The sequence below is a fragment of the Eremomyces bilateralis genome (assembly GCF_010015585.1).
Source record: "Eremomyces bilateralis CBS 781.70 unplaced genomic scaffold P152scaffold_3, whole genome shotgun sequence".
NCBI classification, from domain to species: domain Eukaryota; kingdom Fungi; phylum Ascomycota; class Dothideomycetes; order Eremomycetales; family Eremomycetaceae; genus Eremomyces; species Eremomyces bilateralis.
Window position 1 is genome coordinate 717,880 of NW_022985069.1, and position 18,327 is coordinate 736,206.

At 53.8% G+C, this 18,327-nt stretch overlaps 7 protein-coding genes and 1 non-coding gene across 8 annotated transcripts; 6 read left to right on the forward strand and 2 right to left on the reverse strand.

The window, feature by feature from the left end:
• Window positions 1-123: 123 nt before the first annotated feature.
• P152DRAFT_384125 (uncharacterized protein) lies at window positions 124-466 on the forward strand (the record flags this gene model as incomplete). Its single annotated transcript, XM_033675794.1, has 2 exons — window positions 124-244; window positions 357-466. Coding segments are annotated over 2 exons (231 nt in total), but the record flags the coding sequence as incomplete, so codon positions are not given.
• Window positions 467-943: 477 nt separating this feature from the next.
• P152DRAFT_446611 (putative FAD-dependent oxidase) lies at window positions 944-2,625 on the reverse strand (the record flags this gene model as incomplete). Its single annotated transcript, XM_033677927.1, has 6 exons — window positions 944-1,190; window positions 1,244-1,620; window positions 1,679-2,025; window positions 2,085-2,126; window positions 2,180-2,396; window positions 2,446-2,625. 6 exons carry the CDS (start codon window positions 2,623-2,625, stop codon window positions 944-946), a joined length of 1,410 nt encoding a protein of 469 aa, XP_033537190.1.
• A 948-nt stretch (window positions 2,626-3,573) lies between these two features.
• P152DRAFT_t13 lies at window positions 3,574-3,644 on the forward strand. Its single transcript has one exon. It is a non-coding gene; the product is annotated as a tRNA-Gly (tRNA).
• Window positions 3,645-3,823: 179 nt separating this feature from the next.
• On the reverse strand, window positions 3,824-5,946 carry P152DRAFT_429664 (esterase). The gene is made up of 7 exons (XM_033677368.1): window positions 5,584-5,946; window positions 5,189-5,513; window positions 5,102-5,136; window positions 4,885-5,036; window positions 4,313-4,834; window positions 4,204-4,261; window positions 3,824-4,143 (listed from the first exon to the last, which is right to left on the reverse strand). The coding sequence occupies exons 1-7, from the start codon at window positions 5,678-5,680 to the stop codon at window positions 4,046-4,048; spliced, it is 1,287 nt and encodes a 428-aa protein (XP_033537191.1). The 5' UTR covers window positions 5,681-5,946; the 3' UTR covers window positions 3,824-4,045.
• A 733-nt stretch (window positions 5,947-6,679) lies between these two features.
• On the forward strand, window positions 6,680-8,561 carry P152DRAFT_455276 (uncharacterized protein). The gene is made up of 3 exons (XM_033678754.1): window positions 6,680-7,178; window positions 7,232-8,105; window positions 8,157-8,561. The coding sequence occupies exons 1-3, from the start codon at window positions 6,941-6,943 to the stop codon at window positions 8,506-8,508; spliced, it is 1,464 nt and encodes a 487-aa protein (XP_033537192.1). The 5' UTR covers window positions 6,680-6,940; the 3' UTR covers window positions 8,509-8,561.
• A 220-nt stretch (window positions 8,562-8,781) lies between these two features.
• Window positions 8,782-12,479, forward strand: P152DRAFT_505444 (uncharacterized protein). The gene is made up of 3 exons (XM_033682435.1): window positions 8,782-9,097; window positions 9,186-11,697; window positions 11,824-12,479. Exons 1-3 carry the CDS (start codon window positions 8,977-8,979, stop codon window positions 12,092-12,094), a joined length of 2,904 nt encoding a protein of 967 aa, XP_033537193.1. The 5' UTR covers window positions 8,782-8,976; the 3' UTR covers window positions 12,095-12,479.
• Window positions 12,480-13,169: 690 nt separating this feature from the next.
• On the forward strand, window positions 13,170-14,327 carry P152DRAFT_446615 (SWIB-domain-containing protein; the record flags this gene model as incomplete). The annotated part of the gene is made up of 4 exons (XM_033677928.1): window positions 13,170-13,191; window positions 13,262-13,398; window positions 13,499-14,026; window positions 14,142-14,327. The coding sequence occupies 4 exons, from the start codon at window positions 13,170-13,172 to the stop codon at window positions 14,325-14,327; spliced, it is 873 nt and encodes a 290-aa protein (XP_033537194.1).
• A 1,679-nt stretch (window positions 14,328-16,006) lies between these two features.
• On the forward strand, window positions 16,007-17,795 carry P152DRAFT_389788 (uncharacterized protein; the record flags this gene model as incomplete). The annotated part of the gene is made up of 2 exons (XM_033676002.1): window positions 16,007-16,547; window positions 16,618-17,795. The coding sequence occupies 2 exons, from the start codon at window positions 16,007-16,009 to the stop codon at window positions 17,793-17,795; spliced, it is 1,719 nt and encodes a 572-aa protein (XP_033537195.1).
• Between the last annotated feature and the right edge of the window lie 532 nt (window positions 17,796-18,327).

The following is an 18,327-nucleotide window of genomic DNA, read 5'->3' on the forward strand; positions in this document are numbered from 1 at the left end:
TCGTCGCCGTTGCCGTTGCGCAAGCAGACGTCGGACAGCTTCCCGAGTGCTCAGTATGACAATCCCACCCCCCGTTCCACAGAACCTCCCTCGCTAACCGTCCGCTCCCTGCAGCGCTCTTGCGTCGGCGCCAGCTTCGGAGGCTGCGGCCCCATCGACATCAAATGCATCTGCAGCAACGAGGCGCTGATCAGCGACCTCTCGTGCTGCGTCGCGAACCGCTGTAGCCCGGAGGATCAGCAAGGTACGGCTCCTTCCGCTCCAAAACCCTACCCCTTGCATGGTTCCCAGCTCCCTCCCCATAGGACGATAAATCTATCCATCCATCCAACTCCTCCGCTAACACCTCCATCCAGCCACCATCGACTTCGCTGTCAACCTCTGCCGCACCTACCAAATCTCCGTCCCCACCTCCGCCTCCTGCCCCGCCGGCTCCGAGCCCACCTCCGGCCCCGAATCGTCCGCCAACCCCGAGTCATCAGGCGACGCCGCGCCGACCAGCGCCGGCGCCTCGGGGAACGGGACCTCTGGCGGGAACACGACCGACGCCGGGAGCGCTCCCGCGGGCGCGACGCCGCCGGCCGCGACGAGCAGTGGGTTGGCGGGGAGAATTGAGGCGGGGATGGGGGTTGGTGCGTTGGTTGCGGGGGCGTTGTTGGCTTTGTAGAATGGGGATATGGGATGTAAAAAGATTTGGGGGTATGTTAATTAAGGAGAGTATATGAACGATGTTTGGAAGGTGTGGGCGAGCTTGGTGCGCTTTCGTTCGGTGTGCACTTTGACCTTCCTTTCAAAAGAAGCCCGATATTTTCTAATTTACTTTCTCTTTCTCCAATCTGGCATGTTATATCTCATTGTGACTTGTTCGTTGGACAGATGGGTAGGTAAAGACAATGCCAAATATCCATTGACCATTCCACCACCTAATCGCATCTGTCATTGTTTAAATGATGATCGGATTGTACCAACTGAAGACACAATTTGGGTCCCACTTCCTCTTAAGTGCCCTCAGCCTCTCCAATTTCCGTGCTCCATACATCGCCTCCTGGGAGTCATCGCCCTGCGCATAATTCACATAGACCTTCGTCTCTTCAAACCCACTCGTCGCTCTAAACCGCTCACGAACTTCATTTTTCCATTTATTGACCATCGGCTGAAGTTGGGGATCCGTGGTCTGATGCCCGATGATCCTGGATATCGTTAGCGTTGATTCTAATTAATTCCATCTCCTGCGTGTTCCTACATCTGGCATTTGACGTCGCGATGCGGATACGCCGTCTCGTCATCGGGAATCTCCGCCATCTTCTGCGACCCCCATGCTTCGATGATCGCGACGCTGCCACGAAGCGCCGGATATTCCTCCCAGTACCTTGCCAGCTCCGCAAAGTACCACTCGAAGGTAGGCAGATCGAGCTGTTTGACGTGCGCTGAGAACATGGTCCTGGGCATGTTGCGGATGGAAACGGTCGCATCCGCTCCGAATCCCCATTTGGTGTTGATTTGGTTCCAGGGCAGGTAATCGATCTGCTGCAGGGTAGGGCCGAGGTCGATGATCGGTTGGATGAGTCGCTTGCCTTCGTCGAGGTCTCCGGTATAGATGTAATTGACGAGCATGATCGGCTGTGGGTTGTTAGAGCTACGTGTCTGGCAAAATCGCGGCGCTAGGAGGACCGCTCACCCCACCGGCTTTCTCATCGTAGAACTGCCCAACCGCCACGGATAATTCCGGAGGTTGGTCTTCGTGAATCTCCTGCAGGATTCGGATGATCTCTGGGCCATTATTATGCGGGAGGACGAAGTCCGCGGACATCACGTTCCCCCCATTCTGTTGATCGTAAATTTGATACGTCGCTTTCATAACGATCCCGAAGTTGAATCCAGCGCCGCGCATGCCCCAGAACAACTCCGTGTTCTCCGTCTTGCTCGCTTTGACAAAGTCTCCTGTAGCAGTGACGAGTTCGACCTCCAGGAGAGAATCGAGGAGTAACCCGTAGGTGCCTTGCATTCGGTTGAGACCCCCGCCAACTTAGTTAGAATTTGAGTCAGTTAATGGGTTTCAGTATGCATGACCATATGCCTCTTACGAGTTACTCCGACTATGCCGACTGTAGAGCATGCTCCCGTCGCTGACGAAGTCAGCGTTATATCTCACAAATCAGTGGACAAACCGTTTACATACGCATTTCTTTACCAGCTTCATGGAGAGGGTCGAAAATCTCATTGAAGAGGACGGCGCCTCCAACCGTGATCGTACTGGCACTGGCATCGATGGAGACACCCTTTAGATTGCTGATATCCACCTCGAGTAGGTTCTGTGCCCTTTCATAACATGACGAAAAATTATGGCCTGTGGCCACGGCGTGGAATGGGATGTTGTGCTCGGTAGCGCATTTAACCTGTCCCTTGGTTATTCTCTAGGTCATTTCCCAGTGCCAGGAGGCTTACCGTGGTCTGTATGTCTTCAACCGTTGCAGGCTTCACCGTCGCAATGAATGAAGGTGCCTGAACCGTCGTCCATCTAGTATGCCCGATGCTTTCGGATTTGTCGGCGGCGAGCGCATATTCTGATTGAGAAGAAAGACGACTCTTGAGTAAAGAAATGATCTGAGGACCGGTCAATTCCATCGTGGTGAGAACGCTCCTTGACTTTGGGTGAAATTATCCTAGCCAAATAGTTCATATCAAAGGTCCGACGACTTGAACTTTGGGTTCAACATATTTATAGTATAACGATAATAAGACTCCGAACTGTACAATTCATTGGGGACTTAAGCGGACTACGCTATTAACCTCTTCTGGAGTTCTGGCCTCGTAGTTGCGGTGTCTGGTTTAAGATATTCTTAGAGTAGGCATCCTACCAAGGAAACACTAGAATATAGTATTGCCGTATTGGATCTTACTGAACGCCGCATCCTCAATATCGTCCAGAATCTCTTCTTCAGCGGATGCAGATCAAGCGGTTCCAAATACCGCATACGATAACTTGCTACAGGCACCCAATTGTATGTCATCTGGAACGATGATCGCCACTCGACGTTGCGCGTACGTCAGAACTTTAAACGACGACCCAACGCCGACACTCAGCTCTGGGACGTACTCGTAATACGACCGATGTGAGAATTGTCAGAATACGAGATACGCTGCCGGCAGGGTCATCATGTCGGTGTGGTTCAACAAATTACTCAAAGAAGGGGCTAAAAACGTAGAAGAAAGCGAATCAATACTTTGTTGGAGACGAGGCTGGACTTTTGATGCAAGGAAACCCTTGAGGTAAACGCTGGGCCGGAGCGGTAGTTGCCGGTCAGTCAGTCGGATCAAACAAAACAGTTCCGACAATCCAGATAACGAAGGGTCGTCTATAGAAGCTGGAAAGATGTTCAGAAATGAGGATAAATACATCACCAATTTGAGCGACATCACGATTCACGAAATCTTTGTAGGTTCAAACATGGAGGTCAATGCTGTGGGGGATGGGATTGAATCCGAATGATCCCAGGTCGCGCTGCGGCCTGGAGCATCGCAATTAAGTCCATAATATATTCTTAATTCTCACATTCTTTCCATATTCATCCAGCACTAATGGTCTAGTGGTAGAATGTGTCGTTGCCATCGACGCGGCCCCGGTTCGATTCCGGGTTAGTGCATTTCTTTTTGTTTTTTGCTGGTCGAGGTTCCGTCGAATTCGTTGCTCATTTATCCGTCCAGATTGATTGTTACAGCCAATGTTATTTTTGCTGATCGAGGTTGGGTTGAATTCCTTTCCTTTCATTTTTGTCCCACCAAGTTGCTTATGAAGCTAATGCTATTTTCGCTACAGCTTATTGCCATTTGAGTGTAGTATTTACTATCTGTCTTGGGTGACCAAATTTGACGCCCTCGGACATAACGTTAATAGCGATAACTTCTTTCTTCTACCGAGACCAGGAGACAGTGTCAAGAGCATCGAATCTAGGACGTGACATCGTTTATACAATAGTGCAGCCTTGCGAACGGGTACACAGCCATATGTTCTGGTAATAGGAGAAATGCCACCGTAATAAGTCTATTATAACCGAGAACCGTCTTTTTTTTTGTTCCTTTCATTTACCATCGCGTACAATGCTGTCTCCATCTCTAAGAAGAAGTCAACCGTTACCTCATCCCCTACAAGGGACGTTAGATATGAAACGCTCCAAATAATTTCAGACTCCATGGAGAACCTACCTGGTGGCATAATCTGCGTGAAAAGGGTCCCAGCGATCCCACTTATGGGATCAACCCACTGTAGCAGCTGGTCAGTGTGGTTCCAGAGCCCGGATATCAGATAACTCACCCAATGCAGATTCGGGAACCCAGCCCAACTCGCGGACCCCTTTTTTCGTCTGCCAGGCAAATCCTCCATTGTGGTGGTCCCCGCAAGACAATAATCCGCTTTTTCCTCCTGAAAATCCTCCACCCCGAGCACCCTCCTTGTCCGCGCGCCCAGAGGCATCAACATGTCCTTTCGCGTTGCTTTATCCAGCTGTGGTCGAAATAGCTCTTGTGTCGCTTCCTCACCGAGGAGCGGCGATCCACCGTTGACGAGTGCGGTCAAGAGCCTCACGAAATCGGCCGCGGTCGAAAACAGTCCGATTCCGCCGAGGTCGTCTTTCAGGGGGTAGTCCATGATAATTGGACCGGGCCCGAGAGGAGCGGTTCCTTTCGGCCCGCCAGGTCGAAGGCCCATCTCCTGCTGCGGTGGGAGGTCGCCAGCAGGGCGTAGCTCGGGGTGGAATGTGGTGTGCTTGGCACCGAGTTTCGACCAGATGTTGGCTTGCATGTAGTCTTCGAGACTCAGTCCGGTCACCTTCTCGATCTGCAAGCCGTCAGCTGGATTAGCTCTCGCGTATATATGTCTATACTGACCGCTTGGCCCGCCCAATCAATCCCAGGACCGTATCCCCAGGAAGTTCCAGGCTGGAAAAGTAACGGATGAGTATATCCTCGCATGCTGCCTTCCCACATGTGATTCTGCCTCCCAACTGCTTCTGACCATCTGAGCAGCTGAGGATGTCGATCTAAATTAGTGCATGAGCATTCTCGCTTCAGAAACAGGAGGTATGGTTGTCAGGGGTTTACGCACCATACACAAACCCAGACATATGACAGACTAGATGCCTAACCAAATTTAGATGCGATCGTCTACATCGATTTAATCTTCCCTCCTCACCTTATCGTTAGTTTACCCTTGATCTTCTCCATGACCGGCTTCGCTAGAGGCGTAGGCGTCTCTGGCTCTGCCACCCGCGTCGCCGCTTGAGACTCGGCGGGCTCCTCAAATCCAACCAGCACCTCAAGGTCTCTTAACTCTGGGACAATATCCCGAACGTCCTGATCGAGATCGAGCAGTTTTCGTTCCACCAACTGCATCACTGCAACCGCCGTGACGACTTTTGTCATCGATGCGACCCAACATAATGAGTCTGGCTGCAACGGGGCATTTTCATTGGGGTCGAAGCGCAGTTTTCCCGCGGCCCGTTTGTAGAGTGTATTGCCTAGGAAAAATAAGCAATAAAGAAATATAAAGGGGTAGGGTGGCGAGAGATGTATAAGCTGTGAATTTACCTTTGTTGTCCACAGCAATGAAGGTAGCTCCATTGAATACACATTTGGCTGGATCGGTATATTTATCCAAGATCTGATCCAATACCTTGGTCGACATGATTACCTCTAGATAGGATAATTTAAATTCAGATTATATCACCACAGATAATTCCCATGGAATTCTAAGGAGGCCGCTTCGTATTGTAGCGCTGATCTCGTGAAGGGTGGAACCGGTTATGACCTCGGCTTTGGTCTCTCCACGACTTAGGAGGTGCATCGTGAGGCCTAGTCATCAAAATGCTTTCTGATCAGCAAAATGTTACCTCCTTCGCCTCTGTAGATAGACACGATATGGCCATTCTGCCAAGTTGAAAGTTATATAACTATCAAGTTTCTTAGAATCATAAACGACTGATGTGAATTGGTTGCCAGTAATGGTTGGGTTGTTACTCCTGATGGCGGTTAGTGACGTCGGCGGCCAATCAGCGCGCGGAACCGATCTACCAACGTCAACATCTCCGACAATCTCATCAGGAGAACCACCACTCTCACCCACCAAGTTGGCTTCTGGCTTTTCCGTGCTAGATTTCTGCCAGCCTATCATACTGAGACTAAGAATGTGTTCCGGAGGTCTTGTTTCTTTTGCTTGCCCAACTACTGCTCGTACTTGGACGTTGGCAGTATGGCAGGCCGAGAATCGTTTTCTGTGTCGTCCATTTATCACGAAGTGGTTATACTGAATAGTTCGGGAATGTTGAAGTGGAGATCCTGATAGCGGACCATTGCAGCCAACGCGCCTGGACAGATGCCTCCAGGTCGTCTATTCATCTGCAGCTCGAGATCGGAAGCAACGAAGAGCTCCCATGCGTCGATTTAGTGCCGACCAGAATCTCTTCCACCACGAAATGGAGTTCCACGCAGCGTCAACGCGCTAGAGCAAAAGGTATCGATATTCGATACGGATGCCGACACAAACCAACCTTTCTCCTGCAGGAGCCATATGGAAACAGACGTATCAGAGCATAATGTGTGGCAATGGCACAGTCGCTAACCCATCCGCTCATTTCATTGGCTTACCCCAAGATGAACATTCACCAGAGGAGCACATTAGGGGATACTTCACCATTGACTCTCGCTGTGCCGCAAAACAGAATGTACACCCCTATTGGAACGGTGGGTGTCGTTTTCTTTCTGTATCTGCACCGTGTGGTCGTTCTCAGTACCGGAGATGAATACATAAGAACTCTCTTCCAAGATCCACGACACTCCTTTGCAGCACCTTGCGCTTCGCTGGTTATATTCGATGCATACCACTTTCGTTTACATCTATCAGCCATTCTTTTGGGACCGTTGTCCGTTTTAATCCTTCTCTATCATTATGCGCGCAATTGCTACTCTCTTTGCCGGAGTTGTTCTATTTTTCTCTGGTACATCTGCTCTACCATTAGCAGACATTGAAGATGTCGAGCCGGACTATAGCGTTCAATCGACTAGCTTTGACGGAATTCCCACCATAGATCTAGAACCGGTCGTTTCGTTGACGGACGATGGACATCTGTCCAAGCGTCGAGATGCCCTTGATCTGAGGGATGCGGTCACGCTATATTGGAAACAAAGTAGGTCAAACAAAGATTTTGGATAGAGTAGGTGAGATGCTGAAAGTTATCAGACAAAGCAAATGCTATCCTTCAAGTCGAGTACTTGGGGGAGAATGAGCTCGTCATCAATATGGATGACTTCGGCGACGTCCTAGAAAATGTCGACTGTAGTCCCCCGGAGATGAGTCTCGATTTTAAAGACCGAGAATCTTTTGAAGCCGCAATTACCAAGTGGAATTGGGTGAACGAAAACGAAAACCGTCACTTCATCATGTTTGTCAACCATCCGAAATGCGGACCCGACCATTCTCGCACCCCTTTCAACATCACTGACGTTGACTATGACGAGGAGAGGTACATCACCTATCTCACCGCTCATGAGCTGGAATATTCTCGGGCCATTCATGATGGCCACCTCCGCATTGAGACGACTGCCGCACCGACGAATCAGACAAACAATGGATACAGCACGACACTCAGTAAGCGGATTGATATTTCGAAATCGTTTTCCTTGAAGAAGGACTTCACCACCACCATGATAGACACGGGGGATGCTACCAGTGGCTTGTCTTTAGCTTGTACAGACTGCGGGACCGATGGAACGATAAACGTAGCTCTCGATGTCAAGATTTCCTGGTTTAAGATCAAGCATGTCTTCATCGAATACGGTGCGACCAATGCGCTCGCACGAGTTAATCTGGCTCTCAATTCTCGTGGGGACTTGGTAGCCCGCCAAGCCGGGACGGTTGAATTCTACAGCTACACCATCATTGGCGTCAATATCCCGAAGATCGGAGGCCTCAGCTTTGGTCCGTCGATGGGTGCGGGTTGGGCGGTGGGTCCGATTAAGGGGAATGCTTCGATGACTTGGGGAGCCACGGCTCAACTCACGCCTGTTTCGAACACCAAGATCTGTCTTAAAGGGTGTGAGAGCTCAAGTGAAGGGTAAGTTGGCGAGTACGGATCGTAGACGTCGGTTCGTTCTAATAGCAACAGATGGCAGGTCGAATGGATCAAGACGCCCCCCTCAGCCACGGCCCATCTCTCCGCAGGACTCGAGGTATCTACGTACCTAAAAATCGCCGCAGGAGCCTATGTCTTCAGCACAGGCTACGAAGCCGGCATTGCCCTGAAAGCCCCCCAGTTCAAAGCGACGATCGACGCAACCGCCAGCCCTGAGGGAGGGGCGTGCGGGAATCCCGATAGCCGGTTTGGGATCAACACGGATATCGAAGTCGGGGCGAAGATGTTCGCATATATTGGAAAGGATCATGAGCATCCGGCGAAGGAGTTTAATTTCTTTGAGAAGATGGTGGATTTGTATGATCAATGTTTTGTTATCTCGTAACGGCACAGGTACCTGGCGTGTTAAGGCTGTTATACCCACCGCTGATATAGGCAAAGTTAAATATTAATATATTGAACGAGCATAACGTATTTAATGTATAGTTTTCCGCTCTAATTTGAGAACATTCGTAAGGGGAATGCCTTGAGAGTTGAGATGGTGTATCACGATGTCATTTATGTTTGATCCCCCACCCCTGCAGGTGGCGGAGGTTGGCAGGGACAGTTATGAAACCAGATCCGATGATAGCTTCGGGGACTTACGAACCTCCATCTAACTCTGCCAACGGCCAATTCTGGCCTCCATAATACCCGGGAAATCGAGAGTCACACGCCAATGCTTGGAGTCCTGGCCCCTATTTCCTTTTCCCCTTAGCGACCATGGGACATTGTGTGCAGTCATATATGAGGTATCCGTGAGCCACCAGCTAAACAGCCGATGTGCAAATAAGCGGTCGATTGTAACTTCAGAATGTCGGGATTCCAGCCTGCTCCCGTGTCGGGAGGGAGCCCCCGTCCCAGCAGTGATAAGGGTGTGCTGTCATCGCTCCGAGCTACCTCTATGGTGCAGACGAAGCACTCGTTGCCAGCCGGTTGGTCTTCTTATACGCCTGCACAACTCAGATATCCAACCAGACATACAGTAACCCTCCAAGGAAATATGCTAATTATTGCCCCTAGAAATCATCCAATTGATCCTCCCCTACCTCCCGATCCCCACCCTCATCAATGTCGCCCGCACCTCCCGCCGAATGCGCGAAATGGTCTACGATGACGCCCTCTGGATCCGCCGGCTGAGCGCCATGGGCCGCTGGGACGAAGGGGAAGCACGGCGGCGATTCGAGGCGGATATGCGCCGGAAACTCCAAGCCCAGCGAGCCAGCCTAGGCATCCCGCCGCTATCAACACCTGCAGGACGAGGCGCTGGCGTAGGCAGAGGGGGGCCGCAACCCGCAGCGAGCGGCACAGTAGAAACACCACCATCCCAAGCCCGTGACGAAAATCCAGCGGCCGAGACGATCTTCGATGCTGCTGCAGAAGCGCAACAGAAGCAACCTCCCACCCAACGCCAGTCCGCCACCCACCCATCCCGCTCCAGCAAGTCCTCCGACGGCTTCGAACCCGCCATCCCCGCCCCCAACGGCCACGCCAACCCCTCTTCCACCACCCAACCCCCCAACACCCTCGACGCATCCCTCACCATAATCCGCAGCCTCCGCTCCCTCCGCGGCGGCGCCCGCCACGAATATGGTCGCGCCTACAAGGCCCTCGCCCCCTTCTATCGCGACATCGTCAGCTCCGCCTCGCACGGGGATCCGTCGTCGTTTCATGTGTTCCAAACCTTCCGCGACCCGGAGCAGCAGGCGCGCATGCTCGCGCAGCTGCGCGTGTTCGCGCGGAGTGACAGCGCCATGGGGTGGGAGGTGCGCGAGGGGCGGCTGGATAGTATGATGGGAGTGTTTGAGAGCGCAGTGTTGCGGGAGTTTGGGAACGGGGTGGATGTCGGGGATACAGAGGGGCGGGTAAGGCGATATGCACGGGTGTTGGTGGTGTTGAATGGAGGGGCGTCGGGGGTGGATCTGTGGTTGGCGCGGAATCCAGTGATTGCGGGGAAGCGGGGGTTCGGGGAGCCGGGGGAATGTTTGATGAGCTTGTCGACGACGCATGTGGTGATGGCGCCGGCGCAGGAGTTTTTTCGGCGGCTGGTGCTGGGGGTGAACGAGCAGAGTAAGACGATCGAGCGGGTGTTTCCGGCAAACGTGGAGGTGTTCGTGCCCTTTTTGGAGCGGGTGTGTGAGGATGTGGTGGGCGAGTATGTCACAACGTTGTTCGATCAGGCACACGAGAGGAGTTTGGAGGCGTATTTGAGTGCCGTATCAGCGACGTTTGATTTGGTGATGCAGTTTGCGAACGCGATACGACCTCCGAACGTACCGATACAGGATCGAGACGAACGCATGGCGAAGGCGATGGCCGAAGTGTTTGAGCCGCATATCGACCTGTATCTGCAGGAGGAGCTAGGGTTCTTCCGGAAGAAGGCTGATGCGGAGGTCGATGCGTGGGAGAAGCGTCTGAAGGACGAAGAGGCCTCGACGGAGTCCTTTTACATGTCTCATTTCAGCAGACAAGCCGAGAAGCGAGATTTTCTCACCTCGTTCCGGAAAGTCGTCATGATGCCAGTCCAAGTGGTCGGATCTATCACCGCGCCTATGACAGCGCCATTCTCCAACCGACCCGCCTCTATTTCGGCAGCAGCTCCGAGTGGCGATATGCTGCATCCCTCCAGAGCATCCAGTCCCGCCCCTACCGACCGATCCAACAGCCCTCGAAACCCAAAGGCCCCGACCGACGAACTCGCCGCTAAAGCTGCCCTCCTCAACACCCGCCTCGAAGGCATCAAAAGCCTCTTCTCCATCGAAATGGCCCTCAACCTCGTCCACACCGCCAAAACCTCCCTCGAGCGCACCGCCCGCTTCGCCCAACGACCTCCTCCCCCCTCCAAATCCGCCCCCGCCCGCATCTTCCACCCCATCCTCGCTGCTCGCGCCCAAGAAGCCCGCGAACAATGCGAAATCATCTTCGTCACGCTTCTCCAAATCCTCGGCTCCCGACACATCCAATCGGGGTTCACGACCGCGATTACGCACCTCAGCGCCTACAACCCTCGCGCTGCCGCCTCCCACGCCGGGACGGACGGCGCGCCCACCCAGCCGCGGGTGGAGCCGCTCGTCACCTTCCTCGAGCTGGTCAACGTTGGCGACCTGATCCAGCAGATGATCGACGTGTTCTACGTGCAGGAGCTGGTGGGGCCGAAGCTGGTGGAGCGGGATGACTTCCTGTCGGCGGCGGCGAAGGAGAAGAAACGGTTCGAGCAGATGCTGGATGGGCAAGTGGCGAGCGGGCTGAATCAGGGGATCGACGTGTTGATGGAGGAGGTGGAGTATATGATGGCGACGATGCAGCAGGTGGAGGAGTTTTGTCCGGCGGCCGGGGTGGTGGAGGTGGGGAGGAGTGAGACAGCGGGGAGGGTGGTAGAGGTGGTGCGGGAGCATTTGGAGATGTTGGTGGGGAGCACGGATCGGAATGTGTTGGAAGTGTTTAATCAGGAGGTGGGGGTGAGGTTGTTTGGGGCGCTGTGTAAGCATATCAAGCGGCAGCGGGTGAGTGTGGATGGAGCGGTGAGGTTGATCAGGTATGCTTGCCATGATTTCTCAATCCTTTCGTTCATGTATATTCCCTTCGATTTGCTTTCCTTTCCTTATCCCATCTCTTCCCCAATCAATCTCTTTCATCCCGGTTTGCTAACCCCTCCTCGAAGCGACATGAACCACTACTACTCCTACATTGTCACGCTCAAGAACAAACTCCTCACCGAATACTTCATCGCACTACGGGAAGTGGCGCAGATCTTCTTGATCTCCGGAAAACACGCCAAGGAGATTGCCACCATCATCGCGGACCCCGACCGATACCAGGGCATTTTCCGACCGGAAGACGTGTATGAGTTCGCTGAAAGGAGGGCAGATTGGCTGATGATCAAGCCTAATGTTGAAAGAGCTATGTATGGTGCGGGTTGTGTGGTTATGTAGGGGAGGGGAGGGGAGGGATGGGGGGTATATTGAGAGGATTCTTTGGCGGGTGTTTGGAAAGACAAACTTGGAGATTATTTGCATAGCGATTTGGTGAAAGACAGGTACGGTTAAGGGCATTGGGTAAATGGGGACTGATTGATCATTGTGACTTGCACTCTTGCACTCCTTTGCTTCTCCATTGCTGCTCCATCGCGCTGTTTCTCCTTCCATGATTACCGAATTGGGATGTGGCTGTAGAAATGGAACAGAAATCCCTGTCTGTGTCGTGCTGCAGGCATCAAGGCCATTAGGCATCAAACAGCAGCACCGAACAGAAACGGAAGTCACGACTCACAAGCCACCTGCATCGTGCATCGAAGAAGTCACATGTCACACGTCACATGCCACTTTTGCTTCAAGAATGAAAGTGAAGATGCAATCGACATATCCATAGCTTCTTTAAATACCTAATTCACTTATTGTTATCGTTGGGTCAAGCTAGAAGGATTCGATTGTGCTGTATATCATTGTCATGCTTCGGCTTGCCAACCACCCAATATCCCTGTCCTCTCACACTCTCATGAGGATCGGAGCTTTTACTCTTTGACGCCGTCGCAATTCTGTAGAGTGAATGAACGTCACTTTATTACATATCCGCTTCAGCTCTTCGTCTTCCACTTCAACAGGATTCACTTCACCTCTCACTCTCTGGCTCCTCTCTGACTTGGGTTTCTTCCTTCTCCTCACTTCATCCCGCTGCCAATCCCGTGGTGTTCATAAGATTGATTCCCTGCACCACTCTGACGCCACACGAGAGCAAGCATTCTCTCATCCATGATCCATCCAGGGTAGCACCACCGAACCGAACCGAACCTTACAGCAAAGAAGAACTGCTGTCGTCCACTCGACCCTGGTTACCACCACGTCGGTCCAGTCCGCGAGGCGCCCAGTTCAGCCCATTCCGAACCTTACTGGCACCGTGAGACATCATTCTCTCAAGTCCTCATCTTGACCATCTGGAGTTCTTGATCTCTCTTGTCTGCTCTTCTTGACCACTTCATCTGGAGCTCCCTCACTTGATCACTCGTGAGCTATGGAGACCGAACCCTTGCCGTGTAAGTGGAACTATTATTGGAGAAACGACCTTTCGGAATGCAATGGCGCTAATGGATTGCCTTTCTACAGTGTCGGCCCAGCAGGAGAATGACTTCTCCAAGATCATTGACGACATTCTCGCCGAAAGCGATATCAATACCGTCTCATCCAAGTCCATTCGCAAGGGCGTGCAAGCCAAAGTCGGCTATGACCTCACCCCATATAAGGTTCGTCGAGCTCTCTCATCCACCTCCGACCATCCCTCCCTTTGGTCCATATCCGACCACTTCCCCAACATCCCACCATCCACCAACTAACCCTCTCCAGAAATCCGTCGTAACCCTCATCCTCCAACGCTTTGACGCCTTCACTGCGACCAACAACGCCCCCGCGCACCCCACCACCAACGGTACCACCGCCCCCTCCGCATCCCCTCCCCACCCCACCACCAACGGCATCTCCACGCCCACCCCACCCGCCAACCGCAAGCGACCCTCTGCCCCCGACTCCCCCGCCGCGCACACCAGCACGGCCTTCTCTCCGCCTCCCAGCAAAAAACACCGCCACACGGCATCCGTCGAAGAAGACGACGCAGCGTTCGCAGCGCGGTTGCAGGCGGAGGAGAACGCGCGGACGGCGCGCACGACGCGGGGTGCGGGGAACGGAAAGCGGAAAACGGCGCCGCGAAAGAAGAGCACGCCGAAGAAGAAGAGCGCGAGTCGGGTGACGGATGATAGTGGGGAGGAGGGGGAGGGTGGAGAGGGTGGGGAGAGGAAGGTGAATCGGACGGGAGGGTTTCATAAGCCGTTCAATTTGAGTCCGAGTTTGAGTGAGATGTTGGGAGGGGTGACACAGGTGAGTAACTACGAGGCCTGGTCACAGGACTAGAACGCAAGCAAGCAAACAAGCGCGCAAGCGAGGAAGGTTGCGAGTGCGAGACAGAAGCTAATGAGGTTATCCCTCGCCATAGCTCTCCCGACCCCAAACCGTCAAACACATATGGGAGTACATCCGCGCGCACGACCTCCAAGACCCTGCCGACAAGCGCCATATCATCTGCGACGAACCCATGCGCGCCGTCTTCAAGCAGGACAAGGTCCACATGTTCACCATGAACAAGCTCCTCAACCAGAACCTGTACGCCCCGGACGAATAGGAGATAGTGAGGTGGGCGGGGAAGCCAGATGGGCGGGCGCGGAGGGCGCAGCGGGTAGCGGCGAAGGCGACGGGGCAATAGTAGGATTAGGAGGACAGGCACCACCGACGTGAGCGCGAGCGACGCCGGACGCAGATGGAAGACGTGGCACTCAACACGCGGGTGGGGAACACGCGGAAGGAGTTGACCTGGCTCTACTACCTCGATCCTGAATGGGTGGAGCTCGATTGATGGATTTGACTGATTGATTGATTGAATGGATGGATTTGCTTGCTTGCTTAAGGCCGACGATACTGGCGCACACGGAAATTTTCGGCGTTTTCCTCTTTCGTGCTGCTTGCTTACTTTCTCATGACTGGGACGACGGCGGCATGGTTTCGGTGCCTGCTTTTTAGTCGCGGGGTGCTTTTTTCGAGGGGGTCCTGATCGTTGGGATTGGGTGTGTGGGGACGTTGGCGGTTCATTCGACAGACGCAGCGCGGGAGTTGCGAGCTTCTTCGGCTTCCCTCTGCGGTTCCGATCGTCGCTGGGTCGCTTATGTCCGTCCGTACTCGCCTTCGTCATCGTATAGGATCTGGACCGTGGACTTGACTTCATACATGAAAATTCAGCGACCAGTGCGTGGTCTGGGGTATCAGGACGTGGAGGTCGCGGAGGTCAGGGGAAAGGGGTCGTGGAGTGGCATTACATGGCATGATTCAGCTTAGCCTTCTGCAGGTTTCCTTCGGATCAAAAGCTGGATTTTGAGCGGAATACCAATACGACGAGCTTCCAGCCGTTTTGCTGATTTGACTACTTGTATCTACCCAAGTGCATATCTATATCTGAGAAATGCAGTCGGTGCTCATGGGATGGGTGGTCTCAGTTGATATACATATCCGGAGTTACATAGGGACTTAATGCTACTTAACAGGAATTAGTACGTTCCCTTTGCATAATTCTCGGTGATTACAAGGACAAAATGCCTAGGATTTTACCAGAGCCGTATGTTCAGGAGAGTATAAGGTGTAAATACAGCATATTGCCCACTACCTATCCCACGTATCTAGCAGCTTCCAAACCGAACACTGCAACCAGCGAGCGCCGAGAGCCGTGTGCGAGTGGACAAGGCGATAAGGCGTCGAGAATTCAGCAGGCATCCAGTGGTGATGACGCCAGTCCATGTGACACGGAATTGTCAACGCCATTCTCCGACTTCATGTTTGAATATACTCATGATTGCCATTATCAACTTCGCCAATCTGCCCTTAGCCATTCGCTTGAATCGTTCGAATCATCCAAGTTCGTTGAGAAGCTCTGGATAACTGTTTTTGGCAGCCCTGAATCACTCTTAAACCACAGGAGAGCTGATGTTTTGGTATGAATCCCCCAGCGCCTGCCATGAAACCGTATCAGCGGTGATGGCGTCCGGTGCCAGAAACTCGGAGAAATATCTGACTGACCTCGAACAGGTAGTGAATCCAAATCAGATATCCCCTAGTGGCGTCGACGTGCTACCCGAGACACTGCCAATATCACTTCGACCCCTCCATAAAGCTACAGACACTTCCAGAACCCATCTCCAAAGCCGCCACCCTGTCCGCTTCTGCAGCCTTTCTTTCATTTCCACCTCCGAACCATTACATCGAACCCAGAAAAACCACTCGAAAGCTTTGCTCCTCGGAGCCTGTCCCGTAGCCATGGACGACGAAACCATCGGATCATTCATGACCATCACCTCCGCCACCCCGCAACAAGCCCAAAGCTACCTCCAGATCGCCGACGGCAACCTCGAGCAAGCCATCCAGCTCTTCTTCGACAGCCCCGGCCTCGACGTTGCCGGAGCCCAACCCACCACCGCGCCTACTGCGCCCGCACCGCCCGCGCCGTCGCACCCTAGCGCCCCGTACACCGAGGACGACGATGGCATAATCCACATTGACTCGGACGACGAGACTCCGGAAGCGGGTACGCCGCAGCCGCAGCAGCCCGCACCGACGCAGCAGACGTATCAGCCGGATGCGATGTTTGAGGACGATGAGGCGTTGGCGAGACGGTTGCAGGAGGAGATGTACGCGGGCGGGGATATGTCGGCCGGAGTGGATGCGGAGGGGGTGAGGGCTCCGTTGGCGAGGACGAGAGAGACGTTGGTGGGGCCGGATGCGGAGTACGGGGGGGAGGATGGCATTCAGGCGTCGATTGCACAGCAGCTGATGGAGCGGGAGAGGAGAAGAGCGGCGGGTAAGTTCTCCAGTACCTTGATTGAAAATACGGTTCCGTCTGGTTATTCTAACTTGGTTTTCTTGAAAAGGTCGCCCTGGTATCTTCAATCAACGCGAATCTCAACCTACCATTTGGGAAGACAACGATCCTGTCACCTCACAGCGAGAATTGGCTCGTGCCACCGGAGGCGCGTCCGACGCTTCATCGAAATCCAGCCACCTCGCCAATCTGTTCCGCCCGCCCTTCGAACTGCTCACCAACCTGTCCTGGGAAGAAGCCCGCGAGGAAGGCAAGGACCAAGAAAAATGGCTCCTCGTCAACATCCAAGAGCCGTCCGTCTTCGACTGCCAAGTCCTCAATCGCGACATCTGGAAAGACAAGGGCATCGTCGAAGCCGTCCGCGAGAATTTCATCTTCCTGCAATACACCAACAACGACCCCCGCGCCATGCCCTACGTCCAATACTACTTCCACACCCACGAATCCCCCGACGCATACCCGCACATCGCCATCGTCGACCCCCGCACCGGCGAGCAAGTCAAAGTCTGGTCCGGTCCCCCCGGCCCCAAACCTGCCGACTTCCTCACCGACCTCCATGAGTTCCTCGACCGCTACAGCCTCAACGTCCACGCCCGCAACCCCGTCGCAACCCGCAAGCCCGCACCCCGCCGCGAGACCCAAGTCGAGCGCATGACTGAGGACGAAATGCTCGAAATGGCCGTCCGCAACTCCCTCGCCGCCGACCACGGCTCCGCGTCTCGCGCCCTCGACCCTGACGCGCTGACCAAGAGCGACGGTTCCACCCCCTCCAGCGACGACTCCGCCCTGCGCATCGACAAGGGCAAGGCCCGCGCATCCACCCCCTCCACCCCCGCCGAGGCGAATGGCCTCGCGCCCTTCGCACCCGACGCACGCCAACCCTCCCCCTCCCCAGCACCCCCCTCCCTCTTCTCCACGATCCGCTCCGACGCACCACACACCGAACCGGCCGCGGATCCCGCCACCACGACGCGCATCCAGTTCCGACATCCGTCCGGGCGGGTGATCCGACGGTTCGGGCTCGAGGAGCCGGTGGGGCGGATCTACGAGTGGTTGAAAGCGGAGCCGGAGGCGATTGGGGGGCGGGACGGGGAGGGGAGGGCGAGAGAGTTTGAGTTGGTGAGCATGGGGAGGAATTTGATGGGAGAGGGAAGGGTGGGGTTGGAGGGGAGTGTGAGGGAGGCGGGGTTGATGAATGGGACGGTGATGGTGGAGTTTGTGGGGTAGGTGAGGGGAGTATCCCGATCGTTGGAGAGAGCAGCGGAGTGGACGAGGGAATGGATAGAAAAGTCGAGTGCATTTGATACGAGGGGTATGGTGGTAGAGTTCTGAGTTTCATGCGGTGAATACGTCGACTATGATTAAGTACGCCATGGGATAGACGTTGCATTATCTGCGAGGTAATCTGGCGCTTTAGATAGGTACCTTTCCGGTATTTTTGCCAACACGCAACATTCAACTTGGCTGCTTTGAGCAAATGGGACATAATTAGCACAACTGATACTCACATACCCTGCATTCCTCTAGTGTAAGATCACTGGACGATTTAGAAGAGTCCTACACAACTGAACCCAGCAAAATGTCGACAAACAAACCATGTATCTTATGCTCTAACCCGAATCTATGACGCTCCACGCTCTATGAATACCGTAACCCGGGTATCCCATACTCGGGATCCATTTCCCCTGAACCAACCCTCGTCCACCATGTTCATCGCCTCTTTCAACGTCCCACATTTCGATACATGCTCTATCACTAT